The sequence below is a fragment of the Amphiura filiformis genome, chromosome 19, assembly GCF_039555335.1.
Source record: "Amphiura filiformis chromosome 19, Afil_fr2py, whole genome shotgun sequence".
Taxonomy (NCBI): domain Eukaryota; kingdom Metazoa; phylum Echinodermata; class Ophiuroidea; order Amphilepidida; family Amphiuridae; genus Amphiura; species Amphiura filiformis.
In genome coordinates this window covers 45805744-45831749 of record NC_092646.1, presented here as the reverse complement: position 1 = coordinate 45831749, position 26006 = coordinate 45805744, and the positions used below count along the sequence as shown (strand labels likewise).

Sequence of the window (26006 nt, the reverse complement as noted above, 5' to 3'; positions counted from 1 at the left end):
GGTCCAATACTGGCATCTACTGTGATGTGAAAGGCTTTAGCTTTGTCTGCTGGTAGAAGTCTTCCAATGAGGTATGTGACTCACCTTGAATGTGTCTCTATTAGCAGGTCCAATACTGGCATCTACTGTGATATGAAAGGCTTTAGCTTTGTCTGCTGGTAGAAGTCTTCTAATGGGGTCTGTGACTCACCTTGAATGTGTCTCTATTAGCAGGTCCAATACTGGCATCTACTGTGATATGGAAGGCTTTAGCTTTGTCTGCTGGTAGAAGTCTTCCAATGATGTCTATGACTCACCTTGAATGTGTCTCTATTAGCAGGTCCAATACTGGCATCTACTGTGATATGGAAGGCTTTAGCTTTGTCTGCTGGTAGAAGTCTTCCAATGAGGTCTGTGACTCACCTTGAATGTGTCTCTATTAGCAGGTCCAATACTGGCATCTACTGTGATATGGAAGGCTTTAGCTTTGTCTGCTGGTAGAAGTCTTCCAATGAGGTCTGTGACTCACCTTGAATGTGTCTCTATTAGCAGGTCCAATACTGGCATCTACTGTGATGTGAAAGGCTTTAGCTTTGTCTGCTGGTAGAAGTCTTCCAATGAGGTCTGTGACTCACCTTGAATGTGTCTCTATTAGCAGGTCCAATACTGGCATCTACTGTGATATGGAAGGCTTTAGCTTTGTCTGCTGGTAGAAGTCTACCAATGAGGTCTATGACTCACCTTGAATGTGTCTCTATTAGCAGGTCCAATACTGGCATCTACTGTGATATGGAAGGCTTTAGCTTTGTCTGCTGGTAGGAGTCTTCCAATGAGGTCTGTGACTCACCTTGAATGTGTCTCTATTAGCAGGTCCAATACTGGCATCTACTGTGATATGGAAGGCTTTAGCTTTGTCTGCTGGTAGAAGTCTTCCAATGATGTCTATGACTCACCTTGAATGTGTCTCTATTAGCAGGTCCAATACTGGCATCTACTGTGATATGGAAGGCTTTAGCTTTGTCTGCTGGTAGAAGTCTTCCAATGAGGTCTGTGACTCACCTTGAATGTGTCTCTATTAGCAGGTCCAATACTGGCATCTACTGTGATATGGAAGGCTTTAGCTTTGTCTGCTGGTAGAAGTCTTCCAATGAGGTCTGTGACTCACCTTGAATGTGTCTCTATTAGCAGGTCCAATACTGGCATCTACTGTGATGTGAAAGGCTTTAGCTTTGTCTGCTGGTAGAAGTCTTCCAATGAGGTCTGTGACTCACCTTGAATGTGTCTCTATTAGCAGGTCCAATACTGGCATCTACTGTGATGTGAAAGGCTTTAGCTTTGTCTGCTGGTAGAAGTCTTCCAATGAGGTCTGTGACTCACCTTGAATGTGTCTCTATTAGCAGGGACAATACTGGCATCTACTGTGACATGGAAGGCTTTAGCTTTGTCTGCTGGTAGAAGTCTTCCAATGATGTCTATGACTCACCTTGAATGTGTCTCTATTAGCAGGGACAATACTGGCATCTACTGTGACATGGAAGGCTTTAGCTTTGTCTGCTGGTAGAAGTCTACCAATGAGGTCTATGACTCACCTTGAATGTGTCTCTATTAGCAGGTCCAATACTGGCATCTACTGTGATGTGAAATGCTTTAGCTTTGTCTGCTGGTAAAAGTCTTCCAATGAGGTCTGTGACAGCTTGTGCTTGGGTAATGGATGAAGTTTGAGTTCTTACGTGTTTCAAGCCTTCAAATTCTGAGAATAAAATCATGTATACTGAATTTCATTCTTAGTTTCATATTTGTAGATTTGTGTACATGGTGTACCAAAAGGATTGTTACCAATTTATTTTTGGTGTTTGTGAAATGCCTTCCTCGATCTCCCAATGCACATATTGGATCCATTTGAAATTAAAGTCTGCATGGGCATTTCATATTAAAGGGGGGTAACCCTATTGGTTTTGGATATGGATTGTCTTTAAAATTACATAATAATATCAAATATCGCCCCCTTTATGCTGCTTTGTGAAAAAACGAGAGCATTTTCAGCGTAAATGTGAATAAATAGCCAAATTTGCAATCCAATACCTTGGTATACGTGAATTGCATTCTGGGCAGGCAATTGCAACAACAACAATGTGCGTCGATACTCTTTTGAGGTTTTGCACAGTACCGGAAGAAGAAGAATTCCCGTTCGTATGACGAATGCTGACATGCTGTACAATGCTCGGCCCGTATTGAATGGAAAATATTTGGGTTTTTTTTTACGTTTCAGAAAAAAAGGAAACAAAATATATTTCCCTTGCAATATGTACATTTCAAATGAATATAAAAAGGTTTGGGTTAAAAATGGAGAGGAAAAAAATCTTCCGATACCGGATTTTGAACCGGGTACCTCACGGGTGAAGCATGATGCGCTAACTAATTGAGCTAATCGGCCCACTGTGTCCGTCGTGGAAGTTTTATAAATATATACGGCGCACCGTCTCCTCAGCAGTTAGTGTGGTTCGCTTTTTTCACAGAATGTGTATGTTTTTTTTACCATGAGTACGCTGACCACCGAGGCTCACACTCGTTCCCACCCGACGATCTTCCGATCTCGGTCGTCATTTGCAAGGGTAACCTGTAAAAGCCGATGTGTTTCATGATTTCTCCGAAATACATCGACTTGGAGTAAATCAAATTTCAGGATAGTAATGAGAAAAATAGTATCTATCATGTGATACCAAAACCTCATCAACAATGAAAAAAATCGGGGGGATGATGCTGTCGATCGGGTTACGGACCTTTAAATTTTGATCTTATCATAAAATCAAAATAGCAACATTCTTAAAATTTCAGTTGACTGTTCCCAAATATCTGCGAATGTGCCTTTAACCCAAAATTTGAGTAGAGCTTGAGAGATGTCATTTTAAATTTAAATGAAAAACCACCAAAAAGTGAAAATAATTTCTGTGTACTACCTTTCTTTCATTTTGCTGATTTTCAGCATACATTTTTGCAATTAACTTGGACATTTCCTCTGTAATTTTTGGTCTCAAAGTTTCCTACTTTATGTAGGTTACAACATACACTTACCCATGGCATGCCCTACTGTCAACAGGCATGGTAGTAGTAGTAGTAGTGCAAGTATGTTCTTAGCCATTGTGGACCTATAAACATAAACATAAAGTGACAAATATGTGTGTCTAAAATTTGGCTTACTGATGTGATGAAAAATAGTACCAGTACAAAAGCAATAAAATATGTTATTTTCCCCCAAATTTACAACTTGTTTTATCCTACCAAGGGACTTTAAGCAGTACCAAGAAGAAGAAGGAAGACTTTGGTAGACATTTAAAAAACATCAGAATTCCTGAAAGGTGCACAATTAGTTTCATCTAAATAATAGGGCATTGAATTAGTCATTTTAAGTCACCATTGCAATGTTGAATGTTGTAATGGAATAAGAAATTTATAAACTGAGCTCAAAAAGAAACTTATAATTTTTTACAACTTGTGAATCACAAGGTCATATCTTAAAATACTGTCAATCAAAATGAACCAAAATTACACAGGATTACCTTAATACTCTACTCAAAACACATGTCAGTAACCAAGCAGTTGTCCAACTGACACAACAGTAAAATGCACTGTCATGGGACAGCTTTCTGGACTTCCTTCACTTTCACAGCCCAACATTTGGCACCAAGGACAAAACATCTGTGAGAATGCACACAAGATCTTTGCACAGATGATAAAACGGTGCTGCTTTCTGCTTTTCATACACTTTTTTTATGAAACAGGGCTGGGCTGTGAATGTGGTCCAGGAAGCTGTCCCATGTCAGTGCATTTTGCTGTTGTGTCAGTTGGATAACTGTTTGGTTACTGACATGTGTTAAGAGTAGAGTATTGAAGTAAATATGTGTGTAATTTTGGTTCATTTTGATGGACAGGGTTTTAAGATATGACCTTGTGAAAAATTATAATTTTCTTTTCGAGCTCAGTTTATTTCACAGTGAAAGTGAGTCAGGTATGTTGAGTATCTTATGCTACCTAAAAAATTGTGTGTGTCTCATACAATTTCGGTTAAATTTTTATTTTGATAAACCCTTTTTAGGATTATCATCCAACACTATACCCTTTCAGAATTTCTTTAAATTTCAGACCTGTAGTAGAACTGGGTCACTTCCTCTGATTGGGATGCCCTTGAATAGCCTGTGTGCACTTGAGCCTGTCAAGAATATACAGGTAGATCATACATTATATATATAAAAAAGAACCACATAAAATTGCTAGTGAATTCATTTCTGGCTTGAGCAAAAAAACACACATAAAAAAACCACATGGAAATAAAATTTTGTTCATGTTTTAAAATTAAAAGCAAACAGACGTTCATAATTCTTTATCAAATAATTTCAACACATTTAGCAAATGCCACGTATTAAAGCAAATTAGGTACAAATTGTACATTTCTCTATTCGGTAAAGTATATGTGTCTAATATGGGTAAGAAGTTACACAGTAAAAGCTCAAAAATTTTATTTCATTACTATTGAAGAAAAACATTTACTTCTTTATTGTTTTTAAAACTATACAAGTAAATTAGGCCTACTTATTTATTTTAACCTCTGAATTGCATTTTTATTAGAATTTCCAGGTATTTCCCGGTCTTTCACTTCAGTCAAAATTCACTGAGTGGTAATTGGTAAATACCAGTACCATATAAAATGCCTTGGTATTTCCTCCAAACATTGACATGATTGTAATGATTATGTCTTTTTTCAATATACACACTAAAATTCTAACAAATTTATAGAGCTTATATCTGATACAGAATTTGAAAATTAAGAAATCAACAGCTATCATGGTAAAGGAGTCCGATTCTCTTGGTCTGGCTGACGTCACAAAGGGGAAATAGCCTTGTAAAGCCAGTGTGCGCATGTGCAGTTCCCCTTTCTCAAGCTGGTTGCTATGTGCGCGCTTACAGTGCAAACGGGACGAAGGGGACAATGACATACATGTATTATAATAACATATTATAATGACACGTTGGAATAATTATGACAATGTGATAAATGTGACGTGTCATGTCAAAAGGAGACACTTTTGGGCAGGATTGTGAATGGAGAAATAGCCAAAAATCTGCCAGGGTTTTTTTTTCTTCACAATTTGGGTTTGTTGCGAATTTGTGATGTTATTATTGTTAAAAATATTGTCTGAGAGTTTCAGACCGGAATATAACTGGCATCTTGTATTTTTTGAGACATTTTTCAAGTTAATTGCTCTCAACATTATTGTCAATAATATTTTTAAATGCCGATATCTCAATTTCCAACTTTCTAATACGGTACCATAACTTGTGAACTCAATATCTTCGCTTAGGAATGTCCGATTTCATTGGGGAAAACGGCGGTGTGGAGCAAAATATCTCTATATTTTATATGTAAAACCTCAAAATTGATAACCTGCCCAAAAGTGTCTCCTTTTGACATGACACGTCACAAATCTGCACCCAGCTACCATGGCTATGCGTTCAGCATCGCATACAGTACACATTCCCAAATGTCAATCATCAGGGGTCAATCACCTCGAGCTTGACAACGATATCTGAATAGACTATCGCCAAGTCTTACATGTAGGCGCAAAATTTAGCTTAATTTTCGTGATTAAAACAGTATTTTTCTTTATAGAATTGCAGAATTGCAGATTTTTCTTGTATAAATCTTGGCCCGGATCGGGGCCCGGATAGCGGGATTGTTGGTTGATTTAATGTATTTGATAAATTATAAGTTATGGATGCGCTAAAAATATAATTAAAAGTATTAAAAAAGCTATTCAACATTTGAAAAAAAAATGCACTGTAGCAGGCTTGAAAGAGTCTAACCGTGGATGCAGCAAGCCGAGATTTTAAAGGTAATTTTCATGACTTGAACGCGGAGCACGGACGCGATTTAGCCGGTGGAAATTGCGGTAGTGTTCCAGGCCTACGCGATGGCAGGGTAATGGCGGCTTCCATACTTTATTACTTTTATAATGAGCTGTCATATCCCAATTTGTTTTATCTCAGATATCGGGGGCGATGACATTGTGCCCCCTCCCTCTGATTCCTCTAGGTTGCCCAGTTTTATACGCCTGGCCTTGCTATGCACCATTGCACCTGCTGGTCATAAATCTTATACGAACATTTTTTTACTATAAAGAAAGCATAATGATATTATTAAATAATAGGTCTAAATCACAACAGAGAAGATGTAAGGAAGAGGAGGTTGATCCAGCTATCCTCAAACAAACTATGTGTGAGACCGCTCATTCAAAGTAAATGATGAATCACCTTATTTAGCCGCTTAACAATAGAATGTACTACAATGGGGTTTGAACCCGAACGGTGTGATACACATAACTACTTTTAGGGATAGGTCAGTGATTGCATGTTATCGTACCATGCATACCATACATGCAGGCCCTGTCATCCAGTCAGATTTCAGATAAATAAGTTCCATGACAAATTACAATTTTCGTCGCTTGTTGTCACTTTCAGCCTCTATCATTTGTGAAAGAGAATGTTGTCAATTATCAGAATATCTTTATTAGGTTTACAGGAAATGACCGGAAAATACATAAAAACTTGAAAATAGAAATGATCAACAATCATCACTTCTCTAAAAAATCCTAAAAATTTCTTCTTTAGAAATGTATAATATTAACAAAAAAAAGGCGGATTTTGGGGGAAATTTTACAACACTCGATTTCTTTCTTGTACTATCCACATGTGGTATCCCATCCAAGCAGGAGGTCCTTAATACACACGTTTCATACTTTTCAACAAACTCTCTATTAGAAACATTCGAAATATTTCCAATTCTGGAGTGAAAATCGGTCGACCGTGAGCGGTCTCACACATCACATCAAAGGCTACTGCAAGTGGATGTCTAATAACTTGAGAATAAAGGACTATGAATAGGTGCAATCGGATTACCTACGGGATTATCTCAAGTATATAATTCCGTTAACCCTCCTCTTCCTTACATCTTCTCTGATCACAACAATATCAAGTTCAAGCAAATCCAGCCAGGGCTAAGATTTAAGAAGCTTAAAAATTGATCAAAAGCTAAACACACTGACTGCTTACAAAACAAATATCAGGTTAAAAGTAATTTCATAAACATACCTTAGATTCGATCCAGTACATGAGTAGCACCTCCAGTACCTGCACAGAACAAGAGCTGTTCAAAAGCAGGGGAGGAGTGAACAGAAAACAAAGTCCACTGCACTGGTAAACTTGTTGTTTTCCCTGTTGCATCCCTGTGTCTGGTTTTGTCATATGATTGATCATGTGTACAGGCCTCATCTCAGTGTAAAGCTTGCCTGAAGAGCGACGAATGATTCATTTTCAATAAGCCAATGAGAAAGAATTACTTTTTGTTAGCTAAGAAAAGACTGCTATTTCATTGGTCAATTACTAACCACTTGTCGCTCTGCGATATAAATAAAAAAAAATACTCGCGCAGGTGCATGACGTCATATTAACTCAATATGGCCGACACTGATGCGATCGTCGACGTGGACCAGGTAAGATTTTGGGGTAAATTTTCACGTTCTTAGATAGATACCAAAACATTCACCTTCACAAATGAGAGATGTAAACGTCTGTCATGAAACGTACTAGGATTTTATGTGATGTATGCATAATAGAATGTATAAAATGCTTTTGTTGTCTTACACAAAAATCCAGGTTGTCGAATTCGGAAGCAAGTGGTTTGTTTTTCATTGGGCACCCAAAAAAGCTAAAAGGTAGCTCGAGATCAGTGGCAGTGCCGTCACCAGGATTTGTTTTCCGGGGAGAGGCATGGAGGAAAGGTGTATATCAGGGGGGGCATAATCGACAAATTTAGCCCAATTTGCAAAGTGGAAATTTACACAATTTTTGGGTTTTGCCTCAAAAGTGGGGGGGCAAGAAAAATGTTTTTTTGGGGGATGCCCTGTAGCGCCGTAATCTGCTTGAGATTAGCCTGCATTATGCACTTTAATATTTTGACAGGTTGACGTCGAATGCTCTATTCTATATTGTTTGGCAATGTCTTTCGCCAATGAATAGTGCGTTCAAAGTTGAAATTTTGTTTTTTGATTGCAAAGATCGGATCCATATTTTTATTCCCAATTCGAATTCTGCACCCTTCGCAAGGGTGTGAATGCAAATATTTGATATCGCTTTTGCATTTCTCCCAATTATGTAAGGTACCGGTACAGAAAATTATTTATAATAGGATTGGTATCCAATGTTTTATTTACTTTATATACAATTACAGAGTCCAGAAGATTCACCTACAGAGCAATTAAAATTTCAAGGTAAGATTTGGTTTTGCTTCATCAAAACCTGTACCCGGTATTATATTTTCACTACTATATAGTTTTCAACATGGTTCTTCAGTGGTTTGCCAATTTGGCACACTTTGTGGCATACACGGAAGTGGAGTTCTGATTGGCTAAATGAATCACGTCATCATCACATCAGCAACTCATTCGCTGAAGCTGCAAATAATTCTCATGGGAAGGGTCAAGAGGGGGTCAAAGAAAACAAGGTCAAATGTCACTTGGGGTCATATATTAAATTTCAGGGAATGGGTCTGATTGGGCAAATACTTGCTGGAAATGAATTTGCAGATGTGCGAGTTGCGTGCATCTTGAAAAATAACCACATCACTCATGGAATAAAATTCCCAAATTTTAGCTTACTGTTAAGAGTACCGTAATAAACGGTTGGTACATTACATTGTATGATTCCCAGATGATTGAGAGTATTCACAAGTTGGTACATTATCCACAACTAAAGTTATACCAAATGCATACAAACATTTTTGAGGAGCCACCCTTTTTTTTGTCTTGCATAGTTTGCATCTTGCAAATTTTAGTTCCAGTATTTGATTTAATTTACAAAATAATAGATACTTATGAGCACTGTCTCATTATTTTGTATTTAGATTTCTCAGATGATCACAGCTTGCTTCAAGACGTTGGTGATGAAGAAACAATAGGAAAACAAACACATACGTTTGATGATTACCCTAGCGACGAGGAGGATAATACAGAGGTTAGTGTGGTTGTCTCTATTTGTTTGTTTGGTTGTGTGTGGGGGTGAGGTGAGGGACGTCCTTATATTACTTCACCATCCCAATTGAACAACACATAGACACAACAAAGACTTCATGCACAACAAAGACATAGACTAGAGTCAACAGACGCTGAATACAAGCCGCAATTTGACCCCTATAACTTGACCCCTGGGTTACGGATGGGGTCAACTGCTCTTGCATTGTGCTTAGGATGTCATAAGAAATATTCCTGGTCAATTTCAGCTTAATCGGAACTTATACATGGATTTTGATTTTTAAATTTTTGATTGACCTTTTGACCCCCTTAATGACCTTTGACCTCAATGAAAAAAAAAACCTTGTGTACACCGACAAAATGTATTGTTCCAATTTTAATTAAAAAATTCTAACATGTTTAGTTCTTGAGATAAAAATTTAAAAAAAAAGTTATTCAGCTAAAAACAGGAAGTGACCCCTTAATGACCTTTGACCCCCAAAATAAAAATACCATGCATACATCAGGGAACACTTATTCATGTATGTTGGTTATATTATTCTGGTCTGTTTACATTTTGAGATAAAATTTGTTTAAACATTTTTGATAATTTTGGTTTTTGACCGGAAGTAACCCCTTAATGACCTTTGAGCCCAAAACTGTAGGCATCCTAAAGACCCTGGCTAGTAGCAATGCATGTGTGCTAATGGCGACTCTCTGCTATATAATTTGTAAAGACAGTGATTTTTTGAATATTTTTTTTTTTTTTTTCAGACTTTTACCGGAAATGACCCCTTAATGACCTTTGACCTCAATCTTTTTAGGAAGTTTTAAGCACTGCCACATGTTGATTCATATGCATGAGTCACATGATCATTGCATGTAATTTGTGGAAGGAGTAGCATTTTTGTGAAATCAATATTTTTTTGGCCATAAGGTCAAGGTCAAAGGTCACAGTCAGGTCAAAGTCAAATGTAAGATTTGGCCTAGTCCAGTGGTCATTTGGCTCAAGTATGGTTGAAATCTGTCAAAGCATAAGAGAGCTAGGGCGAAACGTGGCAAGTCACGCAAAATGTCACGAGTTGCCAGAAAGAAAGAAGAATTGGAAGAAGACAGAACAAGCCGACGTTCGTCGTCGGCTTGTAACAATGCATCCTTGAAATGCAAGTCCAATGAAACACATTGAAAAATGAGGCCCTTGATACCCTACTACCACCTGTATTGGCTAACATTCTCTGAGTGTTTTCATCCTTCTGGTCTCCCTAGTAAAATGCATGAGTATTGAATGGTTTACCCACCATATGCAGGGCAGTAAAAAAAAGGACTAAGTTGATGGAGACACACATGTATCAAAAATAGGGGGAATAAAAGCGTGATGATGCATTGTCTTCAGTACTCTTAACAAGATGATTGTTGCCCAAGTATTTGTCTGAAAAATGATCAACTTTATTAGCTAAAATGAAGGTTGTGGCACAAGTGAATGGCATTTTTGTATGTTTCCTGCCTGTCACTCTATGAATGTATAATATGTAGCATTGCTTTATTAAATTGTAATTATTGTATGCAATTATTTTTCTTTCAGCTTTTGTCAGGTCAGAAAAAGCAGCCTTCATTTTGGACATTTGAGTACTACCAGCAGTTCTTCGACGTGGACACATCACAGGTGTTATGGCGATTATTAGGGTCGTTCACACCCAGACTTGGAAGGAATTACTTGGACACACAACTCCGACCATCACCAGACCTCTATGGTAATGTACTGTTCAATTTGAAATACACACCCCCTAAGCTTGTTGAAAGTTTAACTTCCAACTGAAATCGTCAGTTTGAGTCAGTCCATATCAAACCATAGTCATCCAAAAATGGTGGGAATGCTGAACAGTATCTTAAGTTTTGGGTCAAATTGTGTCAAATCAAATCAGATATTTAAATTCTCAGATGTATGCAGTGGAATTTCATGTAAAATTGAGACAGCAACGTAGGCTATGAGAGAAATAATTATTATAACCCAATGTGTCACTGTCCAGAATCTAGTTTTTTTCACACCTTAGGGTCATTTTTTGTAATTCCCTTTTTCCCTCTTCACACATCTTGCGCAAATGTTATGCACAACAACTGGGGGTTGAAATAGGATAATGATAAAAGATAATTATGGAAAGGCTTAAACATACCCTATGAGTATAAAACTTTTTTTTTTATTAACGCGGGCTTACTGCTATGACAACATTACTTATCAATCCACTTCTTATGTTTAGCAAGATACTTGGATTAGTCATTATTTCTTCTAAACAAAGATTACAAATTCCTGATTTTCTCATTTTAGTAATGGATTTATGGATTATATCCCATTTAATATTTTGTGTTTGAGTCCCCAAACATATTTGGATAGCTCATGGGACAGGCAAAGTTAATGCCTGTTATGTGCTAAATTCTAACTAATAATGATGTTTGAATAAATTATCTGAACTCAGAACAAGCAGTGATGGTGCCAAGAATTTTTTCATTGTAACGGAACAATGTGTGTATTGTCGTTTTTAATACAGGTCCATTTTGGGTATGTGCAACTCTAGTCTTCACAATTGCCATCAGTGGTGACTTGGCAGACTTCATCTTCCATAGGACAGAACCAGACTATAAGTGGCATGCACACTTTGCTAATGGTAGGTTCAATCAGGTCTTCTCATTATGCCCAATTGCCATCAGTGGTGACCTGGCAGACTTCATCTCCCATAGGACTATGCCAGACTATAAGTGGCATGCACACTTTGCTAATGGTAGGTTCAATCACACATCGTCATCATCCTATATCTTCGTGTTAAAAATTGCCGTGATAGTACAGCGAATCCTCTCGTTTTTTTAACAGCTACGCATCGCGATTTTGTTCGAGATAGGCGAGCGACTCAGGCTAAGCATACCATGACTATCATATGAGATACCACAGCGTTTCTATATTCTACACATTATTACGATTTGTGCATGCTCTAGTACCCCATATGATGTTTCTTTTACAAGAAAAAAATCTGTTTTCAGGTAAAACCAGGGTTTTGTTTCCAGTACACTCACTCGAAAAGCAGTACACTAATTAGCGGGGCCTTGTAGCTTGCTGTGGATATCTTTTACTGCATTTTTAAAGTAAAAAATTTGAAATCCAAAGTAAAAATTGAGATATATTTAATTTTGAGAATGACAATTATACTTTATAGGTATAAAGGAAGGCGTTTAGCCCATTCAGTTAAGTTCCAGGTGCACGTCCTATAACACAATGCATATGTAAACTTTCTTTATCTGTGTCAATAATAGAATATTGATTTGTATGGAAAAAAATATTTATAATACAGGGTGTTGACACTGTGAATCAGGTCTTCTCATTATGCCCAATTAACTAATAATGGAGCTCCTTGAATACAAAATTATGTACAGATAATTCTAAGAATCATCTTTAAAATTGCATTTGTTTGAACCGTTCCTTTGCAGTAACCATCGGAGGGATAGCCATCTTCACTTACGCCTGGCTGATACCCGCTATCTTGTATGCTGTGTTATTTTGGAGGGGCAATAGTGGAGGCTATACATTCCTGGAACTAGCTTGTCTCTATGGTTATTCACTTACTATTTATATTCCTATATCAGTAAGTATATGACTGGCTGCGTTCAAATATGGCAATCGACAATTGAAGAGCTTCGTTGCAAAACCCCTTACATCCACTTGAGCAATTGTGAGAAAACATCAAAAATTGATCAAAAAAATCACTGATATATGGGGGTTTGCAACAAAAGGTTGATCCTTCATGTAATTATTTCGTGTAATCTAATCCTAACTCTAACCCTAACCCTAACCCTAAGCCTAATCCTAATCATAACCCTAATCCTAACCCTAATCCTAACCCTAAAGTAACCCTAACTCTAACCCTAACCCTAATTTCGTGTAAAATTACATGAAGGAATAACCCAACAAAAGCAGTTTTTGGCGGGATGCTTGGGAAGGATGAGCATCCCGCCAAACACTGCTTTTGTTGAAAACACCCTTATGTCAGTGATTTTTTTTGATGATTTTTTGGCGTGTTCTCAAAATTGCTCAAGTGGATGTAAGGGGTTTTGCAACAAAGCTCTTCAATTGTAATGTTTTTGTACCAAGTTTTATTTTCACAGGCTAAAGAAGTTTAAAAAAAGGGGAAACATGATCAGAGTTATTATAGTGTGTTATTGGATCCAATGGATTTATCAATAGATATTTTCAGGAGGATGTTTACAAAAGTATCAATCATGCACAAATCAAAATATATTCAACCAATCAATGTCTGTCAATTTGAATGCATATTGGACACCGCATTAAGTACGCTGCGTCAAGTAAGATCAACCCGGTATGTTTGATGTGAACAAACATGCCACGCCACATGCTTGACGAACATATTGTCACCAATGTGCAATTTGCTAGGTGATTTTGTTTACATCTTTCTGTAATAACTTCTGAAGACTTCCGATCAGCTTCGGAAAAAGGTCGATGGCCTCGTTGGTGGCGTTTTCCTTATCCTTCAGTCAGAACAAAAAAATTTCAAAAAATCTACTTTTTTGGGCAAAATTGACAAATTTTAGGAAACTTTTTCAGATATTTGCCCCTAAGTTAATGTATATGAAAATCATGACGATCAGATAATAATGTATATAAAAATCATGACACTTAGGTAGTAGAAGATTCTACTAATTAATGCACAATGTTAAAATGGTAATTGTGTGGATTTTTGCATGTTATTTGTCTCTTTATGTACATACCAGATTCTATGCGGCATTCTGACACCACACTACAGTCAATGCTCTGTAGATCCAGACTCGGTGAGAGGGTTACTGAGCAGTATTGATCTACTTACAAACAACATGTTTTACTGAACAAATCAGTATCTTTGGATCACTTGGCTCATACCACAGCTATTGCAGTGCAATACATTTTATTCCCTCAATGTGTGTTGCTTAAACAGAAATAAAAATATTGTTCGTACACGCTGATGCTGCCCTCCTAAACACATTAAAAACCACATTCATGTAGGAGATGCCGCTTCATTGCATCAGCTCAGGGTGTAGCGTTGTGCAGTTTCAAGGGGGGAAAGGCCTTTCCTTAGACCAACTAATAAAGAAACAAAGAGAAAAGTTGGATTAGCTTTGATTGAAACACTTTGGCTTTAGCCTTGTAAGAAAAACCATCAGTATTCATCCATTTCCCCAGGTACCTCCTTCCTCATCCAGGGGCTATTTTAACGTGCCTCACTGTCACGTTCGTGCAATGAGATAAAAGTGTTGATGAAGTAGAGTGCGTTTCAAAAATTAAAAAATTGACATTTTTACCTGAATGTGACCGTAAGAAAGGCTCTACCATTGCCTACTATTAAAGCATATCTACACGGATTGTTAATTGTCACTGTACTGAATATTTTATCTCGACACGTGCGTGACAGTGAGGCACGCGTTAAAATAGCCCCTGTCCTCATCTTTCCAAGAGAAACTGAACATCATGAAGGAGGGATTGGTGTGCTTTACAAGTCCATGCTGAATTTGACTTAACTCAAACACACTGTATTAAAAAAAATTGAACATGTTTGACTGTTTGTGTAGTAACACATTAAACACAGAAAAATCAGCTTTGCTCATGCTCTCAAATCAGGGTTCGCAGGTTTTTGCAAAAATGGCAAAAACTAAAAAAGTGATTTATAGTTCAGTTTTTTCATCTCATTAAGTTACAAAAATAAGTTCCCGCGTGTGATTTTGTAATTATAAGCAATATATTAAGATATTAAAGGCATGCGTTTTCATTGCTCAAGTGCATTTAATCGAAGTGTGGCATGTATCAAATTCAAAACTTTTTCATTTTAAGGACTTGATGAGACAAAAAATATGTTGAATGATTCATTAAAAGTTGTGTGTTACTGTTTATGAGCTTTATGTGTCACTTTTTAATATTTGAGTGACTATATGTGAGTTTTTGCCATTTTTGCCGGTTTAAACCAGGCAAAAACTGGCAAAAACAGTTTTTACCAGGTTTTTGCCACTTTGCGGCAAAAACAGGTTTTTACCGGCAAAAACCGAACCCTATCTCAAATCAGTATATCGGTCTTATACTCAAAGTTGGTTCACACGTTGGTTTACATATCGTCGGCCATATCACATATCGCATTGCTCCTACATGTAATAAGCGGCCAGTCTCTATTAAACGCCCACCCCCAAAATTGTCCAAGATCTAAATTGAAAAAGCAATAACATTTACCATTATTTATAGTGCAAATTACAAGAAAAGAATGTTAAATCATTCCTAGGTCTCCCTGAATATTATAGGAAATTCATTTCTCATGATGATAAGCCATTCCGTCATGCAAACAGATGTGTCTAAAAATGGAATGGCTGCTCTCTTAAATTGGCCGATTGAAATATGTCAATCTTTTAACGATTGATGATGGATAAATAGAAATAAATAGAAAATAGATTGATATGTTTTGTTTTTTTTTTCACTCTAACTCTCTTTGTAGATTGATTTCACTATCTAATCAAGTGTTACTCCTAATGTACTGCCAAATGACATGTGTTGCATATGTTTGGAATGAGATTTCAAACTGTTTTAGAGTGAACCATTTCAATCTTTTTTTCAACTGAAAAGGACATGACCCAAATTTGGGACAGCAAAAGATTGATAAACAATGAAAATCAATTCTTTCTACTGAAAATTCAGTCAAAACAGATTTGCCCCTAACTTTAATCACTAAAAGATTGAGAATCACTCCTTTTGATTGAACATTTTTTTGAAAAATTCAAACCGCCCGACTGAATATACAGTCGAAAACGATTTGTCCCAAATTCTGGACGGCAAGATTGTAAATTCAATCTTTTTGATTGAATATTCAATCAGGCAATTTAAGAGAGTCTGTGTTATTTTGGTCATTTAATGTAAAAGCATACACAAAAAAATTGATCCCTATGTCTTATGTCTTATTTGCAAAACCTTGAAATGTCTGTATCACATAACGACGTATTTGCCGATCACCTATGTCGTATCTGTAATTTGAAGAATTTGCCGTTTCACATAGTGATGTATTTGCACAACATATTTGCATGACTTTGTCATTGCACAGTAAAATTGCTGTTTTGTCCTTTTCACAAAGTGACATATTTACGCAATTGTTTCACATAGTGATGTATTTGAACGACGTATTTGTCATTTGAACGGCGGAATTGTCTAATTGTCCTTTTAACACAGCGATATGTTTTATTTAATATTGATTTTTGTGCAGAATAAGTGATGCTTTGATAGTGAATTACATTGAAAGTGTGGTATATTTACAATTCTTTTAATCAGGGTTTAAAGGGGCATATTTCGTGATCCACAGCCTCATCCCCCCACTTTTCTCAAAAAAAGTTGAGATTTTTATATCGCTGGAAACCTCTGGCTACATAATGTTTATGTACAAAATATCTCTTGCAGATTAATTCGTTTAGCTAAGATATCGTGAAATTTGAATTTCGTTCTGGTGCACCAGAGCGAAATTACAACGCATTGTCTATGGAGCAGTGTAATACACATAATCATGCATAACTCACAAGCATAAAATCGGAATCAACTGAAATTTTGGGAATAGGCTTTTTTCGTAGATATGTACTGAAACATGTCATAAAAAGAGGATGCTAGGATCACGAAATCCTCCTTTAATCAACAATAATGATTTAATCAAGAGTATGCAGCAAATGAAAATCACTAGATTTTCACATTTTATTTTCTCGAAATGCATATTTTGTGAATATATCAGTAAAGTGATACGGCTGACGATATTTTCACATAAACTTGTTTTTTTGATGAGGACGGCAATGACCCAAGTGTGTCTCCCACCCAGAGTGACAAGCAAACAATCTTGCTGCATGCTGGTATCACTGATACTCATTCATGGGCTTGTTCCAAATGATCTCACTGATAATATTTTCTTGTATAATTCACTGGGATCTGAGAAATGTGAATTGAGTTCTTGTCATGATACGTCATGATACAACAAGGCTTTCCATCCAATCAGGCATATGATATGATTGGCCCCAACCCAACTGTGGAACTCCCTTCCTACATTTATCCATGAAGCTCTATCTCTGGATTGTTAAAAAAACTGCTCAAAAAGCATCTTTCTTATATCAAATTTTTGTATAGTGCCTAGGACTGTGTATAGGTATTACATTTATACAATATGTGTGTACAGTGGAACCTTGTGAACACAAAATTGTCAGGGCCTCAGATATCATTCTTTCTCGCTTTGATTATCTTCGCATTATGTTTGCTGTTGGATGTCTGTGGAATAAATACAATATTAGCTGGGCTGACTATATCAAGCTGAATACTCTTTCCTCCAGACAAGCAGTCAACATAGATTTCCGGCATTTCCATCGCAGCCGAACTGGCGCTTTCCATAATTCCCTCTTTGTCGCATTTCCCAGGTTATGGTCCACCTTACCAAATGATGTCTCCAGTGAAATTGTTTTAGTTTGTTTTTCTTTTTCGCGCAAAAGCAGCGTAGTTGTATGTACCTTTATCAGTAATGTCTTTTTATATATAATATCCTTCGTCAGCGGGGTTATCGGAGACCCACTTCAAAGTGATTTAGTTCGCTATTAGGGAATCCGCCAGGGACCCCGTTGACTATTGTATTTGTATTTGTGTTTATTGTTTTAAGGCTTTTTTCTGCTATTGTATGTAGGCCTATGTTTGCCTGGATTATCAATAAATCAAATCAAATCAAATCAAATCAAATCAAATTTGTGTTGTCAGGTCAAAATGTATTAATGTTCGGGACTTTTAAACAAACTTTGTGAATCAGCTTCTTTGTGTTAACAAGATGTTATTTTTTAAAGACAATTCTTAAACACTTGAGAACGTTCCTGCAATCTTATTGGTTCTTACCCGTGTGATATGACACGATATCACACAGGTCAGCGCGTGTGCGTCGATGCGATATACGAGTACTCGCTATTTGAACCAATCGGAGACGCACTGCAACAACGGGACTGATCGATGTTAAGCCCTAGGTAATTCCTTGTAAAATGTAGAATTTAATTTGATTAAAATTTGCAATATTTATGATATTTTTATTTGAATTGAAGTGTTTAAGAATGAGAATAAAAGTATTGTTTTTAGCCGCTGTCGTGTATCTATCGTCTCATATAACACGGGCGACATCATTATTTTTGGCGTAAAAGAACTCGGCTTTGCCTCGTTGTTTTACTTAAAATAATGATGTCGCCCGTGTTATATGCGACGATAGATACACTCCAGGGGCTAAAACCAATACCTTTATTCTCTAAATATTCATGCGTCTACTGGGCGCATCTACTTGATTGATATTTGCCTACCATAATGCAAGGTTATGTATTAGTTTAGCGATTATCAAGGGCAAAAACTGTTTGGCCATTGTCACAATAACCATTTAACTTATTCAGTGTTGTTTACAAAAAACAGGGGCTTGCTTGCTTGCTTGCTTGGAGGAAATGAAAGATTCAAAATAGGTTGTAACAGTGTGTTTGTTCTCTCTCAAAGTTTGACGTGTTTTGCGCTAAATCATAATTTTTACTGTGCTAAAATTGAGACATACATGTATGGCATCAGAGTAGACACTGGGTTGCAACTGGACAAATGAAACAGTTATTAGCTGTGTCTGCACCAGGCTAACTAATGCTCTTGATTTAGGCTATAGGTTTACATGCTTGTACATGTGCTCATTTATTTGCAAATAATTGAAGCTAAAAACAAACTGTAGGGACTGTTTGTCTTGGAATAAGGCAGTAGAGAGCTGTGAACAACTAACGTAATATATCCAAAGGAGAGAAGAGCTCTTTGAACCAAAGACTAAGTCAAATCATGACAAAGCAATTCACCAAAAGCTAAAATATCACTCTTGCTTGTGGAGCTTTATAAGAAGAGCGATAGGAGCACAATATTCTCAATCACATCAAAACATGACAGGTGTCTTAAACCCCAATTTAAAGAAAATATTACCATTTTTTGATGTGATAGATCACAATAATATGTATACATTCATATCAAAAGGATACACATGTCAGCTGCTACATGTGTCTCTTCTTACATACATAATAGGAATAAATACCAGGCTCATCTCAAGTGGATGTCATTTCAAACCATCTCCAAAGACACATGGAAAACAAATGATATTGCTATCCGGACACACACCAATTGATTTCATCTCAAAGCGTGGAAACAAATGACATTCCTGGAAATAATTTGAAGTGATCTCCACTTCAGATGAGTCTGATATTTATGTAAAAAGAAACAGATGTAGCAGCCGACAAGGGCATCCTTTTAATACGGATGTACACATATAGACTCTTGGGTCCGTATGCACAAAAGAGTTAGACCGGGTCTAAAATTAGACCTGGTCTAAGCAGAATTTAGTTCCACCAGGAATGGAACTTTACTCTTATTTCCTTCCTAAAGTAGCTAGCAAATTTTAAAGATTTAAATGCAAAGTTCAAAAATAATACAAAAGAACTTAAGAAAATGTAAAGGAAAATGTCCTTTCTCCTGGTATTAAATTCCACTTAGACCAGGTCTAATTTTAGACCCAGTCTAACTCTTTTGTGCATACGGACCTTGATCCTTAAAGGCATAGCTTGAAACACCATGTGAAAAGGTGTGGTCTCAAACATATCATTTAGGACTTCTTCAAGGCAAGATAACACTGACAGGTTACATAGCTGGGCCACTTCACTGACCAAGCCCAGAGGGTCTGCATGGTCTCCCATGCCCTGGATAATTTGCCATTAATATATCTGGTACAATTACGGAATACCCTCTGTACTGAGAACCATCCATAAGGGTGTGATGCCTTGTTGTAACTAAGATATAAATTGCATACACGGGATACACTGTGTAGAGTATAACATAATTATTATGCCGTAAGAACTTGATAGTTAACGTATGTGCTTACTATCAAGCGCTTTTCCAGCACCATCCGCAAAAAGTTTAAAGGGTTTTGAACAAATCATCGATACACATACATGTAGTTATATACGAAATTTGTGTTTTAACCCCATTAGCTCAGTTAGTAAAGTGCCGGACTTTGGTACAAATTCATGTTTTCAAAAGCACTCGATAGTAAGCGCATTTGTGACCCGTTCCGACAAAACCAGGAACAAGTCACATTTTGATATTTTATGATTTGAATAACAATGTAAGCACGGGACAATAAGCTTCAAAATGATATCAAAATTATATTATATATACATAGCATCAATACTTTTCAAGATATGGATAATTTTGTAAATGATACCTTGATATTTTTGCCAAATAGCTAGTCTAAGTAATGTGCTAATTAGCTTCCTGCCTTACACAGGATTGAATAGGGATTATCATAGTTCAACTGTCAGTTATTGATTAAATAAGCCTCTTTTTAATAAGTACTTTCAGGGATTTGAAAGTCCACTCAGTCCCAAGGTCAAAAACCATAAAATTAAGAATTCAAAAATTTGATTTTTTTTTTAATGGGAATGTCATCTTTAAAGGCCTGTAACTCAAAAACATGCCTGGTATATCTATTAGATTGGTTTTCCATTTTATCTTCTGATTTTTATTTTAGGAAATTGTCAAGAAATAAATAGCCAGAGATAAATATCAAAGCATGTTATCAGACTGCTCTACTTCACTATGCAAACCGGAGGGGGGTACTCAGTACAAATGACCATACGGGGCGTGCATAAATATGGGTAGCATTTTCAGCCTTCTGGTATAGCAATGACCCCTTTTTCAAAGCCTATTTTGGTATATGAATGGGTCCTTTTTCAAAATTTTCTCAATTTTTTCGGAAAATAGCCCAATTTTTCCTTAATCTAGCCAAAATTTTCAAAATTTTCCCAAAATTTTGGGAAAATTTGTAAAAATTAAGACAATTTGGGTTAAATTTGGCCGAAAATTTTGACTTTGGTATATAAATGGGTCCAAATTTCTTGAAAAATTGGTATATTTATGGGTCCACTTTCAAATTCTCAATGGCACGTCCCTACCAAAACCAAACTTGAGTACCCCGGATGCAAACACCAATATTGTGTGCATGTGTCCTTGTAAAGGTCAAGTAATGTGACTTACTACTAGCCCTGTCCATGAGTTGTGGACCTACACCCCCCTCAACGTTGGTCTGGGGTTGGAGCTCCATACTAACAGATTTGGCCCGCTGCTATCACTCCATTTTTATGAAAAATCATAATATTCAAGCTATGCTTTCATTAAGTAGCTAATCCCTGAAACTACTTGGTTTATTGAATGTATTTTGATTTTTTTCCCCAGTTAATTTGTACAGCTAACGTGGATGCACTGAGGTGGACATCAATTGTAATAGGCATTGTGTTATCAAGTAGTGTACTTATCCTAGCATTGTGGCCGGCAGTACGAGACGATGACCAGAAAGTTGCAATCCTCATTTTATTTGTTGTTTTTGTGTTACATACTGCATTAGCTGTTGGTTTTGAGGTAAGAAGCTTTGATATAGATGAAATCAATTGGTGTGTGTCCGGATAGCAATATCTGGTCATGTTTTTTATACTGGGACCCTAAAAAAGGTGGTGCTGTCACATTTTGCTAAATCATTTTGTCTACTTATTCCTATATTTTTGCTAAAATTCATCATGAACAAATGGTTTTGGTCTTATTTTGAAGATAAATTATTAATCTAATGAATTAATAACAAATACAATTAAACAAATGTATTAATTAATTACAACAGTTTAATTAAGTTAATTAGTCAGGGGTGGTGCGGAAGTGGAGGGCGAGGCGGAGGAGCTCTGTGTAATTCCAATGGGAAGTTGATGTTCATTAATAAAATTTATGCACTTTGTTGCCTAGTAGAAGTTAAAATGCATTTGCATAATGTTAATCTTATTTTTTAACTTTCTATAACTATAATTGCCTAGTTAATCTTAATGAACTTAGTAATTAAGGATTTAACAAGCTTTTAATTAATGCAGTGGAATGTGTGTCATACAATACAATGGGCTGTAATTTTGCATGCATGCATATGAAATAAATTTCAAAATTGTTTTATCTTTGAAATATGAAATAAATCTTCTAAAAGGAGATTATTACAGTCAAAGGATTTAATCTGATGACATATTGATCTCTGGTTATTGTTAAATAGTTTATTGATGTAGGCTAATTGTACATATATTGTACATGTACCTTTGTTACTAATTATTCACTGAATATTGATTTTTGGAACACCCTATATAGGAATTGGATATTTAAATTTGATATTATAGCAATTCTGTAAACTATTTTGAATATATCTTCCAAATTTAATGGCACTTAGGAAATTTTACATAAATTAAAAAATTAATTTACAACTTTTTTCACACCCTGTATAACACAATGGGCTTAACAAATATAGTGCAAACTATACATTTAATGAAAGGACTAACTGTGTACATTCCAAATATCAAGTTCATTTTCCAATTTAATATACTATGTAGAAATATTGGGGCGGTAAAGAAATTTAATTTTTTCAGTATTTTTCAATGGAATCACCCTGTATATTTTTTGGTACACCCTGTATATCCATTCAAACTTTACAGATTTGCAATCATGACAATATATGCTTTCTAAAAATGTATACTTTTACTAGTTTGGGTGAAAACCTTTTGAAATATAATCATAAATACAAAAAAGGAGTTTATTTTTGACAAATTGCAAGATGTGACACAATTGGGTCCCACCTCAAAGAACATGACCATCTGCAACTTGTATTTCCGTAAAAATTTGTTAACCCTGACACTCAACGCTGCTTTTTGCCATCGGAAGTTAAAGAAAACACAAAAAAGGAGAGAAGATGAACAAAGAAGTCAATTGGTACCCCCGGGATTCAAATCTTAGACCCCTTGGGTGCCAAGCACACGATCACTGGTCGGAAGCCACAGGGGTTGCGCTGGCCTGGCCAGGGATTCCCTGAGCATATAGCACTTAGGATGATTGCGTCATTGCATCAAATGGGATTCATGCACCTTAGACCCCTTAGGTGCCAAGCACACGATCACTGGCCGGTAGCCACAGAGGTTGCGCTGGCCCGGCCAGGGATTCCCTGAGCATATAGCTCTTAGGGTGATTGCGTCATTGCATCACATGGGATTCATGCATGCGCGGTGGTTCATCATGGTATTTTGTGGTATCTGTGGGTGTTGGGGTTAATTATCATATGTGCCTATTAAACGAGTTGCTCGGTCAAGAACTTTTTCATTTATTTGCTTAAAAAATCTTGTCGGAGCAACTCGTTAATAGGCACATATGCTTATTAACAAATTTGTACAGTATCTCACTTAACCGAAGAGTACTGACTCTGCCATGTGTTTTACAATGTGCTTGTGCTGCATAATTATATATTTTATATTTAGCAGCTATTTAGCTCTATTTTATGTATGATATTCTTGCACTAGCATAACAAATGGTAATTTCTGTTATTCTTTTTGCTGGTTTTGGGTCAATTTTGTTGAAACCTTTGATAAAGATGAACTCTACATGCATTATATTATTATCTTCTTTGGGAATCTACATGTAGTGGTAAAATAGAGTCCATGGCATAATTCTAGAGGAAACTTGTTTGGAAAAACGTATAAATTTTGCCAGGTACTCTATCATAATGAAATCTACCATCCAGACCTAAGGAGAATGTGCATTCTGTCATAATGTTTCATGTTAACACATACTCAGTAACTTAATGTTTCTAGTGGTGGTTTGTCATAGCTCATAATCTCTCAATGGCATGGTCAATATTCTTATTTGCCAGCTGCCTTTGTGATGAAATCGCTTTTTAAATAGAAGGGATATTCTGATTACCCATGTTGTTACATGTGGAACTCAATAAGGTCCTTATTGGTAATGTAATTGACTTGTTGTTCTGACAAAATATATTGCCATAAAATCAGAATTTGAAAAACAAAATACAAACACTCCAAGGGATGTAAATAAACATTAAATGTAACTCTCAATATGAAAATTAAATAATCTTAATTTGAATTATTTTTCAGCGTTATTTCTTCCACCAAAGCCATGATCCACCAGTAGCAACACCAGCACCGCCAATAAAAACAACACCACCACAACTGAAGTCACTGATTGATCAAGTAACAAAAGCGGCACAACCAAATTGAATACAACATCTGATAACCATGCAGCCAGCCATACACAGTAGGGTGATTCACAAAAAATGAAATTGATATTTTTCAACGGGACACCCCCTCATTTTGTTCATTTTGATAATAAAATCATACCTGCAAAATATGAAAAAAATTCAAAAAGTTTAGGGGTGCTACCGGTCAATGAACTTTTGTACACAAAGTCAATGGGATTTATGAGCCATTTTCTTTACAACACAAAAAAGCCATGTTAATTTTCCCTGATTGTGCCAAAAATATTTGATCATAGTGTGAGTAATGTCCTTAAAATAAATGCTAAAGAAAATTGTAAAAATGTTAACCCGCTTTCCAGAAAATTGCATTTTTGTGAAAACTGTTACATTTGGGGCAAGGCAGTTGCTGGAACAGCCAAAATATTATGAACTGGCCACTATCCAATGTTGTGACCCCAATTTATATACATTTCTTTTCAACCATGGTGAATCTAATCCTTCCTGTGGTCATTAATTCAAACAATACAAATCTTCATCAGGTATGGCCATAATGACCACCCCTGATACAGATGTATGGATTTTGATAGTTACTATTACATAAGATTTCAAAAGCTGGTATCACCATTGGGGTAAACTAATATGTGAAGAATTTTAATCTTTTTTTTTTTTCAACAGTTCAGTTCAATAAGGTATAAATTTGGGGTGCCTGGTGGGATTCAGGGATATCCCAGGGTATTCTTTATTGAACTACACTCCCTCTGTCACTTTTGAAACATTTTTATTATTACAGTCAACTATGAACTTTAATTTGGTAAAACCCATGTTTTCACAAAGTTAGGTATATCATTGAACATTTACTTCAGTTTTGCAAGCCTGGTAGACTTTTAGGCCCTGAAATAAGCGTTTGAAATTTTTGACAAAAATCCCATTGACTTTGTGTACAAAAGTTCATTGACCGGTAGCACCCCCTAAACCTTTTTGAATTTTTTTCATATTTTGCAGGTATAAGTTTATTACCCAAATGAACAAAATGAGGGGGTGTCCCGTTGAAAAATACCAATTTAATTTTTTGTGAATCACCCTAATACACAGTGTCATCGCCCCGATATCTCCATGGTAGAAATCGCCATGGTAGGAAAGGTCATTTTATTCCTACCTTATGAGACGCATATAATTAGCCAAGTGACCTGACTAAGGCTACTGACAATAGCCGGGGTAATTGATTTCTCACTGTGTGAGTAAGCTTGTATACGACATTGCGGTCAATGGTCATACTGCCTACGGAGTAGTGAGTGCAGATTATAACTGCACGCTGTAGTCCATACAGGACCAACGCAATATAAAAAGATTTTGAGTTCAAGACTCACAGCCGTTTCTCAAAGCGCAAACTAACGACTATCATATCTGTTCAACACGTATTTTCAAGTGTATGAGAGCAGATCTGGTTTCTTGAGACAAAATCATTTACGGGAGATATTCATCATTTTCTAACCCGGTATCCGAAGATTTTCGTCTGATATCAAAATTGTGCATAGCAAGTCATGTGTATCAAATTCCCGTGTATTCATTCTAGTGTCTCTGCTGCACCAAATAATTATTAGCCAGGCGATGTCGGTGTGCCATACTCATCAAAAACAATCATAATAAAAACTGTGGTGATTCTGCATGGATTATAATGCCTATTTATCGTATGGTCATATTGACCAATGGATTTGTGTGCATCAGGTGTCCGGTGAAGACCTTATAAGGTCACTCACTCCAGGGTCATCATCTTAGTTTACAGCTATTTAACTACATGGGCACTACACATCGTCACGCCCTATATCTTCGT

The 26006-nt window shown here is 36.4% G+C and overlaps 2 protein-coding genes across 2 annotated transcripts in view; one reads left to right on the top strand and one right to left on the bottom strand.

Annotated features, from left to right (window-relative positions):
• The window catches only part of LOC140141371 (alpha-N-acetylglucosaminidase-like), a 53009-nt gene extending 45784 nt beyond the window's left edge, over nucleotides 1-7225 (bottom strand). Inside the window, exons 1-3 of the mRNA XM_072163210.1 lie at nucleotides 7123-7225; nucleotides 3052-3125; nucleotides 1569-1729 (exon numbers count right to left, since the gene is read on the bottom strand). Of these exons, the coding sequence (XP_072019311.1) occupies nucleotides 1569-1729; nucleotides 3052-3118 (228 nt within the window). The 5' untranslated portion in view covers nucleotides 3119-3125; nucleotides 7123-7225. The remainder of the gene's footprint in view (nucleotides 1-1568; nucleotides 1730-3051; nucleotides 3126-7122) is intronic.
• A 202-nt stretch (nucleotides 7226-7427) lies between these two features.
• LOC140141370 (protein YIPF1-like) lies at nucleotides 7428-24230 on the top strand. The gene is made up of 8 exons (XM_072163208.1): nucleotides 7428-7523; nucleotides 8261-8300; nucleotides 8933-9042; nucleotides 10621-10789; nucleotides 11582-11698; nucleotides 12513-12667; nucleotides 21349-21531; nucleotides 24075-24230. Exons 1-8 carry the CDS (start codon nucleotides 7488-7490, stop codon nucleotides 24195-24197), a joined length of 933 nt encoding a protein of 310 aa, XP_072019309.1. The 5' UTR covers nucleotides 7428-7487; the 3' UTR covers nucleotides 24198-24230.
• Nucleotides 24231-26006: the final 1776 nt, after the last annotated feature.

What these genes read in the sequence shown, in the direction of transcription:
- LOC140141370 (XM_072163208.1), top strand. Translation starts at nt 7,488, where the DNA reads ATGGCCGACACTGATGCGATCGTCGACGTGGACCAG. An exon ending in AGAGCAATTAAAATTTCAAG is followed by an intron (nt 8,301 to 8,932) that starts GTAAGATTTGGT and finishes TTTTGTATTTAG; the next exon opens with ATTTCTCAGATGATCACAGC. An exon ending in CATTAGCTGTTGGTTTTGAG is followed by an intron (nt 21,532 to 24,074) that starts GTAAGAAGCTTT and finishes ATTATTTTTCAG; the next exon opens with CGTTATTTCTTCCACCAAAG.